Source organism: Carcharodon carcharias, chromosome 8, assembly GCF_017639515.1.
Source record: "Carcharodon carcharias isolate sCarCar2 chromosome 8, sCarCar2.pri, whole genome shotgun sequence".
Classification (NCBI taxonomy): domain Eukaryota; kingdom Metazoa; phylum Chordata; class Chondrichthyes; order Lamniformes; family Lamnidae; genus Carcharodon; species Carcharodon carcharias.
In genome coordinates, this window is record NC_054474.1 from 83,493,306 (window position 1) to 83,516,562 (window position 23,257).

Below are 23,257 nucleotides of genomic sequence, written 5' to 3' on the forward strand. Positions count from 1 at the left end.
CTGCCTAACCTGCTGAGTACTTGTTCATCATTTTCTGTTTTTGTTGCAGATTTCCAGCATCCGCTGTACTCTGCTTCACAATATATTCAAATGATTCATGTAGCAGACAGCATATGATAATTAGATGGACCCAGTCAAATGTTTAGCATGCCTCTGCAACTATTCATCACTATTGTTTCCATTTTGTACTCCAATGTTTCCAACTGGCTTCCCAGCTTACATTTGCTAAACATAGAAACCAGGAGCAGGAGGCCATGCGGCTCTTCGAGCCTGCTCCACCATTCAATATGATCATGGCTGTTTCTCTATCTCAATACCATATTCCTACTTTTTCTCCATACTCCTTGATGCTCCTAATATCCAAAAATTTAGCAATTTCTTTCTTGAATATACTCAGTGGCCCGGCCTCCACAGCCTTCTGTTAGAGAATTCCACTGGTTGTCCACCCTCTGAGTGATTAAATTTTTCCTTATCTCAGTCCTAAATGGCCTGCCCCATATCCTGAGACTGTGGCCAGTGGTTCTAGACTTCCCAACCAGGGGAAACATCCTCCCTACATCCACTCTGTCTAGCCCTGTTAGAACCTTATACATCTCAATCAGATCCCCTCTCATTCTTCTAAACTCTAGTGAACACAGGCCCAGTTGAACCAATCTTTCCTCATACAAAAATCTTGCCATTCCCGGTATCAGCCTAGTGAAGATTTGCTGCAGCCCCTCTATGGCATGTATATCCTTTCTTAGGTAGGGAGAACAAAACTGCATGCAATATTCCAGGTGTGGTCTCACCAAGGCCTTGTATAACTGTAGTAAGACATCCTCACTTCAGAGTTCAAATCCTCTTGCAACGAAGGCCAACATACCATTTGCCTTCCTAATTGCTTGCTGTACGGGCCTAGTTACTTTCATTAACTGGTGTACAAGGGCACCCAGATCCCTTTGCATATCCACATTTCCTCATATATCACCATTTAAATAATACTCTGCCTTTCTGTTATTTACACCGAAGCGTATAACTTCACATTTATCCATGTTATACTGCATCTGCCATGTGTTTGACCACACACACTTGTCTAAATCGCCCTGAAGCCTCCTTGCATCCTCTTCACAACTCACAACCCTGCCTAGTTTTGTGTCGTCAGCAAACTTGGAAATATTGCATTTGGTTCCCTCATCCAAGTCATTTATATATATATCATGAATAGCTGGGGCCCAAGCACTGATTCCTGCGGTACATCACTGGTCACTGCCTGCCACCTTGATAAAAACCCATTATTCCCACTCTCTGTTTCCAGTCTGTCAACCAGTTCTCAATCCATGCCAGTATATTACCCCAATCCCATGTGCTTTATTTTTGCCCACTAGCCTCTCATGTGGGACCTTATCAAAAGCCATTTAGAAATCCAAATACACTGCATCCACTGCTTCTCCCTTATCTATTCTACTAGTTACATCCTCAAATATCTTCAGTAGATTAGTTATGCATGACTTCCATTCCATAAACCCATGCTGACGTTGTCTATTCCCTTTAATGCTTTCCAAGTGTTCTATTACCACGCCTTTTATAATAGACTCTAGCATTTTCCCCACGACTGATGTTAGGCTAACTGGTCTGTAATTCTCTGTTTTTTCTTTCCCTCCTTTTTTAAGAGTCAAATGTTTATTTGTAGCATGTGATAAATAGCTCACCCCAGTCAAATTTGAAACAATCACTTTATGAGTCAGCAGTGTGAAATATCTGTGTTCTCGTCTAGTGCAGAGTTGAATTTTCATGATTTGCAGAGAATTGCAACTTCGTCTTTCAATATGATATAATCAAAAATTCATGGGGGGGAAATTCTTGTTGGCCAGGGATACTAAACAGATGGGATGCAAAACAGGTGGTATCTTGATGTCAAGTAACAAGTTGTCAGGCTCCATAGCCTTTGCAGTGATCTGGTGCCATCAATCATTTCTTGATATCACATAGGGTAAATTGTATTGGCTAAAGACTGGCATCTGTGACACTGGGGTGCACAAGTGGAGGCTGAGATGGATCATCCACCCAGCACTGGTTGAAGATGGCTGCAAATGCTTCAGCCTTGTCTGGTGTGCTGGGCTTCCACATCATTGATGATGGGGATTTTTGTGGAGCCTCCTCTTCCTGTTAGTCATTTAATCGTCCACCACCATTCACAATTGGATCTGGCAGAACCACAGAACTTTAATCTGATCCATTGGTAGTTATTTCACTGAGTTCTGTCCATAGCCTGCTGCTTCTGTTGTTTAGCATGCATGTAGTCCTGTGTTTTAGCTTCACTAGACTGGCACCTCATTTTTAGGTATGGTGCTGCTTCTGGCATACTCTCCTGCAATCCTCATTGAAGCAGGGTTGATTCTGGGTGGCAATGATAAAGTGAGGGACATGCCATGCCATGAAGTTATAAATGGTGGTTGAATACAACTGCTACTGATGATGGCCCACAGTGCCTCATGGATGCCCAATTTCAAGCTGCTAGGTCTGTTCTGAATCTATCTCATTCACACTGCTAGTCCCACACAATATAATGGAGGGTATCCTCAGTGTGAAGATGGGATGTTTTACTCCACAAAGACTGTGCGGTCATCATCCCTACCAATACTGTCATGGACAGATGCATCTGGAACAGGTAGACTGGTGAGGACAAGGCCAAGTAGGTTTTTCCCTCTTGTGCGTTCTCTCACCATTATGTGACAGAGGCCCAGTCTGGCAGATATAGCCTTCAGAACTTGGCCAGCTTGGTCAGTAGTGCTGCTACGTAGTCATTTTTGGCAATGGACATTGAAGTTCCCCACCCAGAGAACAATCTGTGCCCTTGTTACGTTCAGTGCTTCTTCCAAGTGGTGTTCACCATAGAGGAATTCTCATTCATCAGCTGAGGGAGGGTGGTACGTGGTAATCATCAAGAGGTTTCCTTATCCATGTTTGACCTGATGTCATAAGACTTCATGGGATCCAGAATCAATGTTGAGCACTCCCATGGCCACTCCTTCTTACGGCACCACTTCTCATGGGACTGTCCTGCTAGTGGGACAGGGATGAAAACGGAGGAATCTGAGACATTGGCTGTAAATTGAGTATGATTATATCAGGCTGGTGCTCTCCCAATTTTTGTACTAGTCCCCACATGTTAGTGAGGAGGACTTTTCAGGATTGACTGGGCAAGTGTGCTGTTTTTCATTTCAGGTTTTATCTGGCAACAAGGTAGGGTTTCATTACTCTTAGAGAGCCACCCTGCAGCATTCCAGCCAATGGGTAGATGCCAAATGTCTGTTTAATTTTATTCTCATTCAACCTTTTTTTTTCAATAGCGGTTTGCTAAAACTTGCTGGACCTTTTCAGAGAGTAGTTATGAGTCATCAACATTGCTGTGGGTGTGGAGTCACATAAGGATCATGTAAGGATGGTAAATTTCCTCCCGTGAAGGATACTCAGTGGGCTTTTAGGATAGTCTGGTAGTTTCATGGCTGCCATTACTGAGGCTAACTTATTATTTTGGATATATTAATTCATTGAATTTAAATTCCACCAACTACTATGGCAGGTTTGAATTCAAGTATCCAGAATATTAACTACCGTTTGCTTGCTTGGAATCAGGACAGATGGAAATGACATTTCAATTAGATAACTACATTTGAAATAAGAAGAATTAAATACTAAATAAATTAATCAAAGTTAAAGAGGATAAAACACCTGGCCCGGATGGATTACATCCATGCATTTTAAAAGAATCTAGAGAAGAGATAGCAGAGACATTACTACGTATTTTTAATAGTTAGTTAAAGAAAGCTGTAGTGATAGCTTTGTTATATGTATTTATAAAAAGGAAATAGGACAAACATGCCCATGAAACTATGTACCAGTCAGCTTAACATCAGAGGCAGGAAAATGAATGGAATCTGTACTAACGGAGAGAATAGAAGAACATCTAGAATGCAAAAATACAATGAATAATTAGCATGAATTTTAAAAGGAAGAGCCTTGCTTGACCAACCTCACTGAAATTTTTGAAGAGGTAACAAAGAAGGTAAGACAAAGGTAATTTATCTAGATTTTCAAAAGGTCGTTGATAAGGCACACCATAAAATACTAATGAAAACAGAGTTGGGACAAGCAGCAAAATGGATTGCTAACTGGCTGCAAGACAGAAAGCAGAGAATGGGGGCAAAGGGTACTTCAGAGTGGCAGAAGGTGGGTAGTGGTGTTCCCCAAGGATCAGTGCTGGGACTGCTGTTGTTCAACAATTTATATTAACAGTTTAGATTTTGGAATCAAAAACATAATTTCTAAATTTGTAAATGGCACAAAATTTAGGGGAAGGTGGTGGGGGTTTGGAATAGCCAATATTGAGGAGGACTCCAACAAATTACAAGATTGGCACAGAATTACAGAATGGGCATTTAATTGGCAAATGGATTTCAACGTAGATAAAATGTGAGATTTACATTTTGACAAGAAAAATAAGGAGGTTATAAGTGGAGGTGGTGGCATAGTGGTATTGTCACTGACTAGTATTCCAGAGACCCAGGGTAATGCTCTGGGGGGCTGGGTTTGAATCTCACCATGGCAGATGGTGAAATTTGAATTCAATAAAACAAAATCTGGAATTAAAGCTGCAAAAAATAATGCCCTTCAGGAAAGGAAATCTGCCTACATGTGATTCCAGTCCCCACAGCAACGTGGTTGACTCTTAAAATGCCCTCCCATGAGTAAATTGAAGAAAATATGAATCTAAATGGGATAGAGGAGCAAAGGGATCTGGGAGTACAAATCACTAAAGATCATGACACAGGTGAAAAAAAGGCCATAAAAATAGCAAACCAAGCACTAGGATAGAAGTGAAAAGTAAATAAGTTATGGTAAACTTGGCTAGGGCATGCATGGAGATGTGTAGGGCATGTGTACAATTCTGGTCATATTATAAAACAAACACTGAGGCACTGGAGCAGATTTATAAGGATGATACCAGAAATGTGGGGATATACCTTCAGAAGAGAAGACAGCTTTGAACTCTCATCGGGCTTTAAAATTACAAGAAGTTTTGATAGACATGAAAAATGGGAGAAATTTTAACCTGCTGAAAACCCACTCATTTGTGCTGAGTTGAAATTGGGCCCAATGTTTTCACTTGAGGGGAAGAGTATAAGTCAGTATAATATTGATCAATACCATCAATATATGATAATCACCAAGAAATCAAACAGAAAATTCAAAAGAAACCTCTTTATCCAGAGAGTGGTGAGAACGTGGTTCTTGCCATCACAGGGGGTGGCTGAAGTGAATATGTTGGGTGCATTTAACGGGACGCTAGATAAGTTTATGAAGGAGAAGGTAATAGAGGGTTATGCCAATACAGTTAGATGAGGAAAGATGGGAGGAGGCTCAAATGAACTATAATTGCTGCTATGGACTGGCTGGGCTGAATGGTCTGTTGCTATGCTGTATATCCTGTGTAATCCTTTGTAATGAAGGGTCCCCACTCAAACATAGGGCTGTGTTTTCCCCCTTTGGGGGGGGAAGTTGAAGGGCGGGTGCGCACAGGCGTGCTTACGATCGGCGCCCACCGATCGGAGGCGTGGCGCCATTTTGTGTGGGCAGGCCAATTAAGGCCCGCCCAGCATGACATCCGCACAGAAGCACTATGGGCTCTCTGTGCGGGCGGGGGGAAGCCCCAAAATCGAGAGTGCGCTCTTTTGAGCATGAGCATGAATGAGCGCACTCATCTCCCTGAGGCGAAGTGCTCATCCTCATCCGCGGATCTAGTTCGCACCGGGGCTCCTGGCCTGCCCGTCAACCTTAAGGTTGGACGGGCGGGTCCTTTAATTACATAATTGACTCTGTCAGTGGCCTCAATTGGCCATTGACAGGTCGACGGGTGCGCAGCTGATCTCGCTGCCCCCCAGCCATCCTGAAAATTTAAATGGGGCGCGGTGAGATCGGGAGTTCCACTCCGACATCACCGCACGTCATTTTACACGTCGGCAAGTGGGCCCCGCCCCCTTCTCGCCGACACATAAAATCCTGCCCATAAAGTTTTCTTTTATTTTTCAGCTGCTGTCCAAAATCACTTTAAATTTTTCCATTTTCTGTTTTTGTCTATCAAGATTGAAGTTGATCCTAAGAAAATATGTATGCAGTATTAAAAGGATACATTTTTAATTCAACAAGTGCTGCATATGGTAACTCACAAGTCTGGGTCTTTGCAACCTTGCCCCCACTTGCTCACACTCCACCCCATCCCACCCCACCCCACCTCACCTCACCCCACCCCTGCTTCTTCCCACGGCATGATTTTGATTCGCATTGATTTGTGTTCTAGTTGTTTCAGGGCAGTCTTTTTCCTTTTATACAATAGCTCAATAGTGCCTATTATGGTCAAAGCAGTAGGGCCAGATTATGAGCAACCATAAGGAAATGTTTTTTTCTGGTAGAGTCAGATACGATACATGATTTAGTATATTCAGACTATTTACTTTGTATTGCTGCCCCGGAGAAAGCAAAATATTACGATTCATGTTTTTATTTTAATTGGGATGAGACCACTTATGTGGAAAGAAAGGCTTTGTTCTAATTTTAAATGGGTACAGCCTTTGTTCTTTTAATATGGAAAGCAAATCTGTGACAATTTCACTTTATTCTCACTCAGACAGATAATGCTTATGCAATATAATGATAAATTTTCATGAATATTATGCCGCCAAATCGAAGTGTTTGATGATCTTGTTCTGAAGACACTTTTTGAAAAAGGCTTGTGAGTAAAAGTACACAGGCATTGTCTCAGTAATAAGTAATTATCTTGTTTGGTATAAATAGAAAAATATAAGAAAAAGACTTGGGCCTGAATTTTTCCCACGTCAGGCGGACCGCCACCCGCGGTTGGCTCTGCACCGCCATTTTACGTGGGAGGAGGAAGAGTCAGGGCCAGCATGTGTGCGAAAGAGTGCTTCAATCTCCCTGAGGCACAAAGCTGCCTCAGGGAGGTTGAAGCGGTTTGTAACTTGTTGTTCTCTGAGACTTGGTATTCTTGTGTCTGTCCTGATGAGTGCAAGATGAAAAGCTTTGAAAGCATGTCTCCTTTTTCAGCAATGTTCAATTTCTGTACAACTAAGTGATCATGGCCAAGGTTTTTCAGTTCTGTTTTTGCAGACATTTAAAATTTAATCAGACATGTCCCCTCATGTCCCCTGTGTCACATGAGATGGGACATGTTTCTACTTTTCACATAAATTTTTTATTTAAGTAGTAAAAGCTTTAGAAAACCTCATCCCGCTTGTGGATGAGGTTTCCTAAAAAATTTGAAGGCCACTTGGCCTTTTCACCTGCCCGACAACCTTAAGGTTGGACATTAACTAAATTGTTAATGGCCTCAGTAGGTCTATCAGTTACCGGCTCTGGCACCTGCCCGTCAAATGAAACATCGCAAAACAGCATGATGACATCAGGCCGCACACCCGATGTCTTCGGGTGTCATTTTATGTGCCGATGTGTCGGGCCCACCCCCACACGCTGACTGAAAAATCCTGGCCATGATCATTTAATTGTACAGAAATTGAACATTGCTGAAAAAGGAGACATGCTATCAAAGCTTTTCATCTTGCACTCATCAGGACAGACACAAGAATACCAAGTCTCAGAGAACAACAGTTTATACTGCAGGAGGAAAGGGTGCTGATTAGTTGGTAAGTGGACTCTGTTTGGTAGACTTGCCATAACCATGCCTCTACCAATCAGAGTCCACTTGCCAACCAATCAGCACCCTCTACTCATGTAGTATAAATTGTTGCTCCCTCTGAGATTTGGTATTCTTGCATCTGTCCTGATGAATGCAACATGAAAAGCTTCGACTGTATGTCTCTTTTTCAGCAATAAAAAGATGAGCTTTTGAAAGGCAGTATATAAATGCAACTTGGTTATTTTTTATGTAGGAGTAATTTGTCTCTTTGTCAGCAATAAAAAGACATGAATTTCATCAGCATCTGATGAAGAAAGCTTAATCTTTAATTGGAGGCCTTAATTAGTACCACTCAAATATGTTGTATATTCATTTCAAAATTATAGGATTATGATTTTTCTTTTTATTTCTTAATAAACTTGCAACAATTATAGGCCAATTATTTTTCTTGTTGAATCTGTTACACAATATAGATGGAATTTTAAAAGTGTAAATTCTTAAGGTATACTGTATCTGTATCACTTGTTGAAATTATTGCTATGTAAAAAATAACCAAGTTGCGTTTATATACTGCCTTTCAAAAGCTCAGGCCAACACAAAGAACTCCATAGTCAAAAAAGTATAGGCACACAACAAACAGCAATGAGGTAAAAGACCATACATCTTTTTTTAGTGCATGAGGTATAAGTATTGACAAATACACTTGGAAAACTTACCTGCTCTTCCCTAAATAATGACTTTTACATCCATTTGAGAGGGAAACTGGACCTTGATTTAATGCTTCATTTGAGAGGTGACACCTCTGACTGAGGGGCTTTAATTATTCAACCACTAAATCACCAATCATTAATCCTATTTATCAATGCAGATTTAAAAGTTAATTCATATGCATTTTGCAGAAGGAAAATTTATTTCATAAATACGCCTTTTGGTCCTGAAGTTTTTGCTCAAATACTTTGCCCCAGTTATAATACTTTTTACTTCAGAAGGCTGAAATGAAGATAGATAAGAAATGCACAGCATGCTTTTTTATTACCATTACCCAGTGTTAGACAGCACATTCATAATGGGTGATTATTTCCATTCATCAACCTACAACTATCCCCCCTTTGGGAATCAGTTTATCTAGTTTCTCAGCTTTGAGGTAACAGAGGGAAGGAAAAAAACTAATGGTGCCCCTTGAGGAAGGTGGTAACAGATGGAGATCCTGAAACTGTGCATGTTTTCTTAGAATCATCTTGTTTCCAGTTACTTTGGCCCTATGACTAACAAGGAGGTGGGAGACAGAGAATGCGTCTGTGAGAAGCAAGGAGACTCAGAAATGTGGAGTCCTGTCACATTTAATGACAGCACCTCATTAGAATTTGTGTCCTTGTTTCTAACCCAGTACTATCCTGCCTTTTGTGAGGGGGAGGATTGATTAGAAGCCTCCTATATGTACCTTTGCAAAACTCCATTAATGTAAGTCTGAATAATCCCAGCCATAAGTTAACTTTAATAATGTTAACAAAAGTACAAACTAAGGATCTGGAATGGTGAAAAAGGGAAAAAAGAAAAGGAGATGAAGAGCATGAAATACAAAGGTGGATTTGGTCTACTTAAGATTGCATTTTACAGAAGTGAGGCTTCAGTTACAATTTGAACAAGAATCAGTCAAGGGTGAAAACAATTCTGATTTTACAGACTAGAAAATGATGAACGACCAATTGATACGCTCAAATAAAACAAACTCCTAAAGATCCTTATGATGTGGAAGAGTTTCAAAGTGGGTGAAATACTAGGTAATATTGAGTTAATTTTTGTTATTCATACAGGAAAATCACTTTCCTCTTTATATCCATAGGCAAAGTTAGTTTGGTGAAGCATTCAGTAGCATTATCTCCTCCCACCTCCTCCCTCTTTTGTATTCTCCTTCCTTTCTTGGATAGCTTTCTTTCTTTGCATTTAATTTGATGATTCGCACAGTTGAGACAGAGAGGTATAGGAATATTTTCCTTAGAAATACCAGCAGACACAAGCTCCAAGTAAAAGGTCTGGGCCTTGAAGTTATACTGTGAAATAATAACATAAAAATGCTTAATGAGCTTTCTGTAATTCCTCCCACAGCTATCTTAACTGTCTCCTTAACTTATTTAGCATAAGTAGACTAAAACAGCAAAGAAAGGAAACTCAGAGGAAAATGTTAAATGTTCGCAAACTATAAATGCAGTGTAATTTCGAGGTCACTGGATCCAGCTGTTTATACATACCTCTGCACCTGGTCTCATAAAAACCATTGTTTACACAGACATATTAGCTGGGTTTTGTGGTGTGCTAGGCAGTATACCTTTTTCACAAGTCGTGCTCAGCCTGTGACAACATAAAAGTCTGTCAACACAACAGCAATGCTCTGGTAACTGGGAAGTTCTGGTAAATGGGTCTTCCCCAGCTAACATCTTGTTGAATCTTCAAAGTTAACTTTGACATTGCTGTGGCTCTGCACATCATCGACAGCAGCAGGGTCAGCAAGAGTAAACATGGGTCCTGGTGCTTCTCCTGTTTACAGGCCCCTTAGCCCTACCCCTCTTTACAACCCCTCCAAAAACTCCTCAATCGTTTGTGCTATTTTTTGGCCTTTCAAGATTCGCCAATCAATTTGCCAAGCAATCACAGAAAGGTCCTAGTAAAATGATAATGCACATTGACGGCATCTGGTTACAAATATTGTTTGATATATTTGCAGCATGGGTCATTAGTATTAAGAGCAGCAAAGGTATAATTCAGTGGTAGTTTGTGTGCACCCTATAGGTGATCCCACTGCAACTCTTAAACAAACCAGAGAGTACAAATTTTATTTTAATAGCATTGTGCAATATGGTTAATTTGACAGGAAAATATCCTATTAGTTATTTGTAACACTGCATGCATGTGTAAACGATAACATTGATTTCAGGGACTGCCTCATTAACACGTTCTGCACATTGCACCATATGTACAAGATGACAGTAAATTCATATTTGGGAGAAAGATTCAATAATTGCAACCCAGATTGCAGGTTTTGTTTCATATATTTGACTTCCTGCTCTGTATAGAAAAGAAAGACCATCTCCGGGCTGCAGCACACATTGTTACATTACTGGAGAGTTGTAGAAGTGAGAGATGGAGGGAGGGGAGGAAGAGAAGCGACAGTCCTATTCACTTGCTGCTGTCTAATCTCTGTGCTCAACCTCCCCAGACATGCTGACACAGCATTCACCCCTCCTCACTCAAGATAACTCAGTATCACTAGAAGTGAAGTTCCAGTTCCCTGGGAATGGCTTGTGCTGTAAATGCAGACAACAGCTGGGTCCGACCTGGCGTGAGGCTAAGTGACAATTCCTTCGAGGCCTGCTCCAGCGAAGTTACAGGCTGAGACTCCCTCCTGTTCTTTCACTTTCTAATCCTTCTCCCTGGCGTCCAGGAAGATGCCGTCACAAATTGCTCTTTCAGTTGAAAGACTCCTGCATGCAGGCCAGCAGGAATGGTCAGAATAACTGCCTAGATGACCTTTACAGACCAGCATGAAGGAAAGAGGAACAGACAGCACACGCACAGCCACTGGAAGACCTGCTTGGCAAGCAAGCCACCAGAGATCAAAAACCAAAGGAAGAACTTGCATATAACCAGCAAGGGAGAAACAGAATCTGTGATTGGAGGAGCAGCTGTACTTTTCCCATGCGTGCTAATCCCCCAATCACTGCTCTGCTGTCAGTTCCCCATCTCAGCAACTGGCAGTTTAAATGACATTTAATGATTTAAAAAAAAACACCTCATAGTTGCTGAAAGCGGGAAAGACCTTCAGGCACCTTTGTGCTTGACCTACTTTTTAAAAAATTGAAACTGTCAGTGGCAGTTGTTGCAAGTAGGAATTTTATTTGGTTTTATTTTACATTCACCATTACTGCAGCAGTTTCTTGAGTATTCATTCCAAGATCCTAGCCAATGTGTCTCCATGCTGGTAATATCGGTACATTCACTATCGTTTGGCTGTTCGGTTGCTGCTGCAGAAAATAATTTTATTGAAATTTTGTGGAATTTGAGATCCAGTTCACAATACCTTCAATTTCATGATCCATCTCTTGATTCTTTTAAAATATAAATTTTAAAAATCCACTGTTTGAGCCAAATACTTGACCTTAACAGATCTTTGGGCAGCGCCATGGTTTTCTGGCAGGCTTTAAAACAATTGGAACCACAAAGCTGCCCGAGGGTCAGTAGCAACAGCTCCTATCTGTTCCGATTGGCACATATCCCATAAGAATTTCTCTCATATATTTGTATTAGGGAATGTATTTACTGTTGCTCCCAATGTGGAGTCAATAACATGATGACATTACCATTTATTGTGAAATGTCAGCTATTAGCTTACTTACTGCCTATTGGGTGCTTACATTCTAAACACTTGTTAATATGGTTAGGACTCTTGCAGGAAGTGGCTACTGAAATCTGACAAAATGGATAGAAAAAGGAAGAATGGTCCTATTACAAGGAAAGGAACATCCCAAATTTAAATTTCAGTTTATGCCTTCTTACAGACAGAGTGTGAATAGAGTATTACACAGGTGTATTAGATTTCCTACTCACAGCATCTTTCAGCAACTTACAGTTCTGATATTTTTTAAAGTTGGTCTTTCAGATCTGAAGCTCTGGCTGCTGTCTGGAAAACAACAAGAACTCCATTTATGACACTAAGTCTAGGCACCATTAGCCTCCAGGCTCTAGTGTTTTGCATCTTGTGCAACCCCTCTTCTGGGCCTTGGTCAGGAGCACTGTCAAATCAATAAATTCAACATAAAATACACCTATAGTTTGCACTGTAACTATCATGGAGGCAAAAATCTGCAGAAGCTGCATCCCAGAGTAAACTGCCAGGAATCCCTATTACTTGCCCTAGAAAACTTACTGAGGTTAGGGGAAGTTCCATTCTTTACATGCTAATGGTAGGCTACAGAGATCCTCCCTACAGAATGGGGCTGGAATTGCAGCACTGGCTGTCCGGTACTCTCACAGTCCTCTTTGCAAGTTGGTCAAAATGCCTGCAAACAAACTTGACTCCATTATGGGGCAGAGGATAGTACCAGCTCCTCTTATAGGCTCCCTTTTGTAACATGCAGTGGCTTGTCCACCTGGCTTCTTCTGGCACGTCAATTGCCAATGATCTGCCCAGCTACTGAGAGGCCGATGGACCTTGCAGCATTGGGTTCTATGCTGTAATGTATTGAAAATTGCATTGTACATTTTTGTCCACTTGAAGCTACCATACACACATATATCAGCAGCGAGAAAGGGGTTAAAAAGAATATATGTTTTAAACAGCAATTCTGTTTCTTGCAGTATGTGGCTGAATCTTACTGTTTCAATCCAAGGACTACAGAATGGCAACGAGGATGATAGAAAATTGGAAACCTGCTTTCAGGTATAAAAATTTTGGAAGATGTTTGCCTACTTTCTGAAGACAACATTTTAAGTTGGAGTTTTAGGGACACATTAACGCTGTATTAGACACATAGGCACGGACTTCATCAAAATAATCACCCTATCAAAATCAAATCAATCTGATATCATTACAGAGAAGATTTTATTTGAAATAATATGATCCCCAATCCTTGATCACAGATGCTCACCTCATTGCTGATGAATACGGCATTGTCTATGCCCACTCCACCACTTTTGATGTGCATTCAGAGCTATTATCTACATTCCCAAGTTGGCAAAAGTGGCTGCAACATTTCAAAGGTGTTATGGCAGGTTTTACTATCACAGTTGACAAAAGAAAAAGGCCTTATTTCTCCACTGTGGAGGTGAAGGATTGGAAAATATTTTTGAGACACTTATGCCTAAGCAAAATGACTGCAACTCAGCAAAAAATGCACTACTAACCTATTTCACACCCAAGAGAAATACAATGTACAATACAATTGTCTTCTGATGCACTCAACAAGAAACAATCAGACAAGTAACCAATATTGCTCATGATTGAGGCAACTGGCAACCAAATGTGACTTAGGTGATGTTGAACATGTCAAATAGGAAATGAAAACAAAAATAATTGAAGATTGTTTCTCTAGTCAACTATGCTGAAAAGCACTTGAGAAAGACAAAGCTGTTGGAGTTAGTGATCATTATTGCTTTCAGAGTCCAGGGCTATTGAAGTTGAAGCTGTTAAAAGTAATTACCACACTCCAAGTTCAACTCCTGTGAACACTATTCATTGCTCTCATGCCAGGAAACCACCTGCAAAGCAACAATCGCACAGAGTTACAACTTGTCCAAAGAATGTTTCCACCATAGCTGTGCTTATTCACACTGGAGAGAGTTTCCTGCTACTGGCAAATGGCATAAAGCTTGTGGAAAACTCAACCACTTAGCTCATGTTTGTTGCTCATCAGCAAAAGCCACTATTAAGACCAATACAAACAGTAGGGTGCTACATACATGCACCACAGCAAAAGGACAAGAGAATGTAGTCAATGTAGAGGTGGATGAAACTGAATATACTTTTGCGCTCTCTTTTGGACAAAGCAATCAGCCACGTGGGACAGTGACCATTGTCTGCTCAGATGTAGATGCTCTCATACATACAGGAGCATCTGTCAAATGATGGTATCATCCCAGAATTGCACTAATTGCGATAGCAGATGTGGGCAAATGTCACTTCACCTGCTGGCTGCAATAGCAGGTTTCTGCGCAGTATCACCTGCTTCCCACCTCATTAATTATGCAGCCACAGGAAACACATCGTCTTGCTGGTGGGTGGCCTCTAAATTGTCCACCACACTGTTACCTCATGTTTCCTCACTCTGGGTGCCATATCTAAACTGCAACCGTGTGCACAGTTCTCAATGCTTGTAGCTCAGGACTGCTCCAGTGAAGACATGGCTCTGAAAGCCAAGAATAGTTCAGTGACCCATCACTGGAATGCCTTTCGGAGGCCCGCCTGGCTGCAGGAGGTCCATCAATCTCACCACTCTGGTTGGGAGACACTGGCAGTGGTGATCAGCATCAATGCTGCACAGAAGAGGTTGGCCATCCAGTGCAGAAAGTGGATGAATGATCTCATCCGTGCCCCCAGGGTAAGGCAACCATTTCATCACTATAAATTCACACACTCACAAGGCCATTACAATTCATTGGCATTTCACTCATTGCCAGCTCAAATATCTACCAGCTCCGGCGAGATGGGCTTATAATGAGGTGCTAATATACTGAAATTAAGTTCCCGACATATGGCAGCAGGAAACACGGCCAGCCATTGACAGGTGGACTGGACAATTGCAAGCTGGTTTTACAACGACGTGAAACCGATTTTTGTGATCCCCCGATCCGTTCGATCCCGCCCGCTATGATGCTTGCTGCAAATGGGAGCGGACGATTCCGCTCAATGCCACAGAGCTCAAAACATTTAGCAAACCTCAGAATTACCTCATTCAAAAGTGATGAGTTCAGTAAGTTTGTGAACTAACCAGCCCTCACTGATCAAATAATTGCACTCATTAGCCAAGAGCTAATGAAGAAGTCGAGAGATTTAAGCGTACCTTGAAAAAAGTGGTAAGTACAGTTACAGCTGACTGCGAGTTGTGGAAGCAAGAATTGTGTTGCTTACTTTGCAATTACAGAGTGACTCCTCACTCAACTACTGGAAAACTTCCACAATCGTCTTTGCATATCCTAAGCATAGACATCTTTCTGAGCTACCCTCTGGAGCTAATGATCAATATGTATGTGAACGCTATAGAGAACTGAAAGATCAAATTAAAGTAAATGCAGAGTAAAACATGAGATTTAGAGCTACACCACTAAAGCCAGGAGATAAAGTGCTTGAGAAACATGATGATAATGTTGGAAGGCAAACAACTCACTATGACATCCAGTCATTCGTTGTGACCAACACAAAAGGATCAACGATCACTGCTATATGCAGTTCACAAATCATCACCACAAAACACATCATTCTTCAAAGCACTGAAAATACCATAAGCATTGAATCTGATTCCAACACCAATATCTCAGATGAAGAACATGAGCTAAGTGAGTCCATACCTGATGTTAGACAGTATCTTATTCATGAGTGACAACGTCCACCGTACTTAAGTGATTATGTTACAATGTGGACTATTTTCAGTTGGTGAACAAATCTTTCATCTCATTGTACATGACTGAGTGCGTTAATAAATAAATAGAAAAGTTAGAATAGTGTTACTGGTGGAAGTTGAATGTTCAAGTTATGTTTAAGTTTATTGTTTAAAACAGTTGGAAACAAACCTTTGAAACATGCTAAGAAGAGGTGGGATGTAGTGTTTTGAAAATTGCGTTGTGTGTTTTGTCCACTTAAGGCTACACACATGTACCAACAGAGGGAGTGAAAAGAGATTTAAAAGGATTCACGGCAAGCGGGGGCGCGTCATTTAGATTTTCAATTCGGCGGGCGTGCAGCTGACTTGGCTGCGCACCCACTGAACTGTCAACAGTCTATTATGGCCATTAAAAACCTAATTAATCAACTTAATAGACCTGCCTGTCCAACCTTACGGTTGGGGCGTAGAGCCCAGGCGGCCTTCCGAAAAAGCATGAAACCTCATTCACGGGTGGGATGAAGTTTCATGAGGGATTTAAAATGTTCGAAAAATGTTTAAATAAAGATAATCGACATGTCACATGAGGGGGATCTCAGGAAAATGTTTTCATACCTTTAATAAATTTTTAAAAGTTCAACTGATCTCCCTGAGGCAGCACTTTGCCTCAGGGAGATCTGTGCGCTCTTTCACGCACATGCGTGAAGGAGTGCACTCCTGGCTCAGGGAATCCACCCCCCGCCAACCCGCACAGGGAGCACACAGCACTTCAGGGCGGACATCACACTGGGCAGGCCTTAATTGGCCAGCCCACATAAAATGGTGGCACGCCCCCACTGGGGGCGCTGATCGGTAAGCCGCCTGCTCACGCCCGCTCCCGCTCAAACCCTGACAGGCAGAAAATTCTGCCCCATGTTTAACAGCACATGCAGCAGTTCTCTTTCTACTGAATGCAGCTATATCTTACGGTTTCTGACTTAGAAGTTCACAGCCCCAACATCTCACGTACCACTGGCCTCGGTTGAACTGGGTGGAGGCTCTGCTTCTTGGAAAGCAGTAAGGAACTCCCATGCAAGGCTGGGACTTATCCTATCTGAGTCCTGGTCTAACTTCCAGCTATCCTGCCCTATTTCCATTGGAATTAGAGTGAGATTGTACAGGAATGACCATAAATTTGTGGCCAGCCAGATAGCAACAGCAGGATAAAGCACGTTTTAACCTAAAGAGGTTTCTTCAAAAACAGTAGCTGGAGCTGAAACAGTTTTATTTTTAAGAATGGGTAAAAACTTTTGATTTGTTTGACAAGATATTAGAAAGCTTGTGAAGCACTTACCTTGGCAGGTAAAGCATTTGACATGAAAGTGATTATTATGAACCCGCACCACCTCTCCTTTGCATATCCCTCCGCATCTGTAACATCGGATGCTTGTGGGCACTCCTCCGAGGCTATATGAATTCTGCTGATAGGGTACTGCTGAAACAAAACAAATACATGCCAGTTAGGAATGGACTATGTAAAACACCATCTCTAGTTTAAGCATTCTAAAAGTAGAAGCCTCATTCGCTCCAGCACTGCTTTCAACCTTTCTGGGCAGGATTTTTCCCTCGTCGGGCAGGCACGGCAGGCGGAGCTGGGAGTGGCCCCGAAACGATCTCCCACCCGCTATTGGGCCCCAACCCCGATTTCACGCTGGCTGGTCAATTAATGGCCAGCCAGCATGAAATGCACGCTAAGAGCCTCAGTGCTGCCAGGGTGGGGAGGGCGAGGAGCACGAGCGCTGAAGTTTGCGCATGTGCAGGGGTGCGCTCACTGAAAGCTCCCTGAAGGCACAGAGCTGCCTCAGGGAGCTGAAGAATTTCAAGGTGAAAGATAAGGATTTCACAAATAATATAAATAAGTCCCTACATGTGAGTCAGTCACATGAAGATGGACATGTAGAAAATGAGTTCAAAAAAATGTTATTTTTTTTCATTCACTGTTGGAAACCTCATCCCACTCGATGAGATTTTGCAAAAAATGCAACGGCCACCTGGCCTATTTGCCCGCCTGCTAACCATAAGGTTGGATGAGCCAGCAAAAAATTCTACTTAATTAGCTGCTTAAAGGCCTTAATAGGTCTCTTAATTGTCAGCAGGTGCACGCTCGCCCAACATCATCTGATGCTATTTCACGCTCAGGTGTGTTGGGTGCGAACCCACACACCGAGCTGAAAATCCTGGCCTTTGTTTATGTTGAAGTGTAACTCCTTTTGCTACCTTCTGGATAAAGAATAAAAGTTAACCAAGTCATGAATTGCCAATGTTGTAGAGTGTGAAATGAGCAGAATCATGGACATGTGTACCCACAAACTTCAGTTTTTTTTACGCTGGTTGGGTGAGAGTAGGTTTGAGGAACAGTTTGACAAGGGAAATATATCAAGCAAGTACCGGGTGCTTTCTCCATAAGGGAAGAAGGAAAAACAATAGATAGGTATTGCTGAGCTGCTCCAGTGCAATGCACATCAATGGTTATTATGCTGCTGACAGTCAATGGACCAAGCACTTTACTTGTAATCCTAGGTTGGGATTACTGATGTGCGTGTGGCAATGGTGTGAAGGATGAAAATATAACATGCAGCTTTTAATGAACATTAATACTCTAGTCTGCTTTAGAAAAATCTATTTAAGAATATTTTGTTTTTGAGACATGCAAATAAAAATGTCCCAATGAGTAACAGGTGAATATGAAAGATCTTAAAAGCCTGAAGCTGAACAATCTTTTAAAGAATTTATATGCTCTGCGACATTTAGTTTTTATTGCATTGCCCGGGCTGACAAAGCCTCATGAAGACTAAGAGTTTTAATATTGTCTGATTTACTTTTGTATCTTACAATATTCTCAGTGGCAGCAAATGTTAGATACAATTAAAATAAAAAAAGCATACTGATGATGGATGAAAAATATTAAAGTAAAATAATATAAATGTCATAAGGTATACTATTGCACAAAAATAACACCTTCATTTTCAATCTTAGGAAATTCAAGAACATTGTATTGATGGGTGCAGTCTGAAAGCACCAACTATGGAATTTTAAAATTCTGACCAAAGAGGTGCAAAGATCAATTCCTGGCCAGGATTGATCCCAGGCTAACCTCAATGAGTGAGCTGAGAGATACAGATTGAGGGAAATGTTTCATGTCCACTTTCACAATACTTTAGTAGTGGGCGTCTGATACTTAAGGAATCGGGGAAAGTTGTTTGAATGGTGTTTATGTCCTAGTACTGTTTGGCCGATGAGTGGGTATGTGCAGTTAGCAGACACGTGTGGCTTGTTTCCAGTATGTCCAGGATTGCATCCACATTTTCTGGTGCAAGAACCAACTCTGAGGATGATTTTAACCCTATCTGCCCAGCAGAGATCAGGCAGATGGACAGTTAAAATCACTAAGCTGAGATGAATCCACCAGTTGCTAAGATGTCACAATTTTCACCTGCACTCTTAACCTAGGGTTGCCAATCCTTGATGATTATCCTGGATTCCCTTCACACTGCTGTAAGCAATCCAGAAGAAAAGTCATGGCACAATTTGGCTTCTTAGTTATAAAATATGAATGATAAGAAAAAAGATTAACTGGCCAAGATATTTGAAGGCTGAAAGTCATGTGATGAAACCTCTAAGAAATATGTTTGACCTCATCTTGCACAGGCTGATAGGGTGCTTTTAATATGCATGTCAGATCCTGATGATATCGTTGAGGCCACCTGCAATTGTTACATGGGCCTGGGTTTTCACCAAGTTGGGATCACCCAGGAGCCCTTTCAAAATGGTAGGAGCGTTTCAGTTGACATCATTCCTGGGTTTTCTGATTTTCGGGAGCGCCTTTTAAGGGTGCGGGCTGGTTTGGGTCAAAAGTCTGCAGCCTGCACCCCTGACCTGGCCGTCTCCACAGCGGGGATAGGCATGTTCTGGTTCTCTGCAATTTTCATGGAGTCAGCTCAGCATTTCACCTCAGAGGTGTCATGGACCAGAGCCTGCATGAGGGGACCTTTTGAAACATAAGTTCAAAAGGTCCTTCTCTTATCCTCATGCCAAGCTATGTCCACCACCCCCAAACAGCCCCTTTGGCCTCTCATTCTGCTCATGCAAAGCTATATCTTCCAAAAATCTCTTCTGGCCACTCATGCCAAGCTATGGCACTTCCATGTCTATTCACCCACTATACACAATATAGAAGCAATGAACCCTATAGTGAAAGTAGGATGTCTAAAAAATACTTTAAACAAACAGCCATTCATTGACAGCTTTCCACTCCCATAAAAAGCCTTCCTTTCAACTACAGCCCAATAGAAGTGTCAATCATCCTGACCCTTTCAATAGCTGATACTGCAAACACTTGAAACCTCTTTACCTTGTGTAAATAAACATTGTGAAATTGACAACATAGATCAGAGAGGCAGAGCTGTCAATCAAGCAATGTCTCTGGCGCTTTTAATATTAAAAGTATTAAAGTATTAAAAGTATTAGTAAGTGTTTTAATACTCCAATGGATACCTGCGCTCTCAACCAAGAATACATATTAAGGCTTGGCTGACAGCTTGTTGAAACGCCTCTTTTTTACACATCCTACTGTCAACTTACAGTTAATTGCTTCTATATAGTGTATAGTGGGTGTATAGGCATTGAAGTGCCATAGATTGGCATCAGGGGCCATAAAGGGTGTTCCAGGGCATACCTTGGCATGGGAGGGGCATGAAGGCCCATAGGGGTTGTTGGGGGGGCATACCTTGGCATGGTCTCATGAGGAGCTATTGGGTTGTTTGGTATGGGCACATTTTGGAGGTGAGGGGGTGTGGGAGGGTGTGAGGGCTGACAGTTGGAGGGCTTGTTTTTATTTTAACTGGGGCAAAGTCTCATAGCATCGAGGCAGGTCTTTTAAACAGCTTGCTTCAGCACCCAGCAGCTTCTGTGGCTGCCTCCCTACATTTCCTGGGTCAACTGATCTTATTGCATCTGCACCCACCACCCCCACAATGAAAATCTGTCCTTGCGGGCACTTTCTCCTGAGGAGGGCAGGCCAAGCCGGGAATTTTCCCAACTCCTGCTACTCGACTCGAGGATGAAAATCCAGGCCATGGTATCATTAATCAGCAATAGCAGTAAGTTTCCTGCCAGGCTGACCAATGAAGAAGCAGATTGGCACCAGAAGAGACACAAAAAGGTTTTGCTTTCCTTCTGAGGCTAGGAGGACTCCTCCAGGAAAGCTTAGGCCTGCCATTGAATGATCTCGCCTCCCTTTCCCCCTGATCACAAGGTCTTTCAAGGGATGGCCCAATAGCCAATTTTGAAATTTATCTGGTCTCTTCAGGCAGCCTCCAGGCAGAAATTGAAATAACCTGGGTCTCTTCGTTGCTGCAGCAGCTAAGTTTTGAGCTAACATCTAAATTCAATTGCAGTTAAAAGCAGGGCCTAGGACTTGTCTTATATGCGTTTTGGGTGTCAATTATAAAAATATGAATGCCCCTCCCATGTGCAGCATTTACTTGTGTTGTCCACACATGGTGGGGATTGTGGGAAAATTATTTTCTTCAATCTTTAAATGCTATAGAAAAGCTCCTTCATTTTCCCTGTGGTGGACAGTTTATCAAATAGTCGTTGTGCAATCAGCAGATATGACTGTCTTCTGCATGCTGTTAGTTTTCATTTCTAGCCACTATTGATCGCAACACAGCCTTCATCCCAAAATAGCTGTTAACGGTATTCCTAAAATTAACATAAAGCAAATATTCTGATCCAATAACAGCACAGAATTAATTACAGGAAGTAGACTGAACCATGCAATAAAATATTTAATATATCTTCCCCTTAGAATTTCATAGAATCGGAGAACTTAAAGCACAGTAGGTAGTCATTTGGCCCATCATTCATTTCCAGAGATGGCTCCTAAATCCATTTTAAATTGTTGTGGTTTCACCATCAATTTGGATTCCAGGAAAACACTCCTTTTGAAAGTTCCTTTTTGTATGGTTTTCCAGAGACTGTTTTATACATTGTCAACATAATTTAGAATTATACATTTCTAGCTTTGCATATCTTCCTGGTACTATCTCTATAAATTTCTGATGCTAAGAAACACCATTACTGGATACATTTTAATATCCCTACTTGGATTACTGATCTGAATTACTGAACATAGTTAATGTGATTACCACTGTTACATTTTCTCAATTACCATGCCAGCAACTGGAGACTGTATTGTAAGTACATAACCCAGACTTTTTTGACTGAAACATCGCAAAATAAAAAGATCAAATGTACACACACACAGTGATTACATTTGTTATGGATAAATGTACATGCAAAAAAATGGTTTCCATATATACTCCATGAACGGAATATTTAGTGAGAAACTGAAAGAGATCCAGGAACAATAGTCAAGTTGGTCCTTAAGTCATTTAGTCACCATAAAACAGCAAGCAATGTAGCTAATGCTGAACTGAATAGCCACTGGAATAGACTCCAAGGGCTGAATTTTTTGCCTGTCGGGCGGGCGGGCCTGACCCAATCTCCGGTTTGCAGGGAGCTGATCCCCACTGGAGAAGCGGGCCCCGCCGACATTTTAAGTGCGGGCCAATTAAGGCCCGCCCAGTGTGACGTCTGCCGGGAAGTGCTATTCCTCTGTGGGCGGGGGGGATTCCCCAAATGCAAGAGTGCGCTCTCCCTGAGGCTAAGTGCTGCCTCAGGGAGATTGCTGAAAGGTTTTCAAACTTTAAAAATAGAAAAATAAAAAAAAAATCATTAACTTATCCCCCCCGTGTAACAATGTCACACGGGATGGGACATGTTAATAAATAGTACATAAACTTTATTAAAGATTTTTTAAACAGACGTGAAACCTCATCCTGCCAGTGGATGAGGTTTCATGTTTTTTCTATTCCCCTCTGGGGTTCCTGGCCTGCCTGCCAACCTTAAGGTTGGATGGGCAGGTCCTTTAATTGTTTTAATTATCCTGTGAATGGCCTCAATTGGCCATTGACAGGTCAGCGGGTGGACAGCTGATCTCGCTGTGCCCCACCTTCCTGAAGATTTAAATGGGGTGAGATGTCATCGGCGGTTCCGCCCAACGTCATACCGCGTCATTTTTGTGTTGGCGAGTGGGCCCCGCCCCCTTCTCGCCAATGGAAAAATTCAGCCCCAAGTCAAAGCAAGTAATTGTTAAACTGTACCGCACTGATCAATTTGCATATTCAATACTGTGTCCAGTTTTGACTAATGAGGCTCAAGGATGATATTTATGTCCTGGAGGGCGTGAAAAGGAAACCTCCAACAACTGATAATAAAACTGTGAATGAGGAAAGCCAGTTAAGTAATGGTGTTATAATTATGAGGTTTATAAGATTATTGTGGGAGTGGGTGGTGGGCAGTTAGCACAGTTGGCTAGATGGCTAGCATGTGGATCACATTAACTGAAATGGACAAGAGTGAACTTTCCATGGCC

At 41.7% G+C, this 23,257-nt stretch overlaps 1 protein-coding gene across 6 annotated transcripts in view; it reads right to left on the reverse strand.

Annotated features, from left to right (window-relative positions):
* The window catches only part of ablim3 (actin binding LIM protein family, member 3), a 328,604-nt gene that overhangs the window by 243,574 nt on the left and 61,773 nt on the right, over positions 1–23,257 (reverse strand). For 5 of the 6 annotated variants that reach the window (XM_041193210.1, XM_041193208.1, XM_041193206.1 and 2 more), the window contains exon 2: positions 17,114–17,254. In XM_041193210.1, coding sequence (XP_041049144.1) covers positions 17,114–17,254 — 141 coding nt within the window. The remainder of the gene's footprint in view (positions 1–17,113; positions 17,255–23,257) is intronic. The other variant, XM_041193207.1, reaches the window with a different exon arrangement.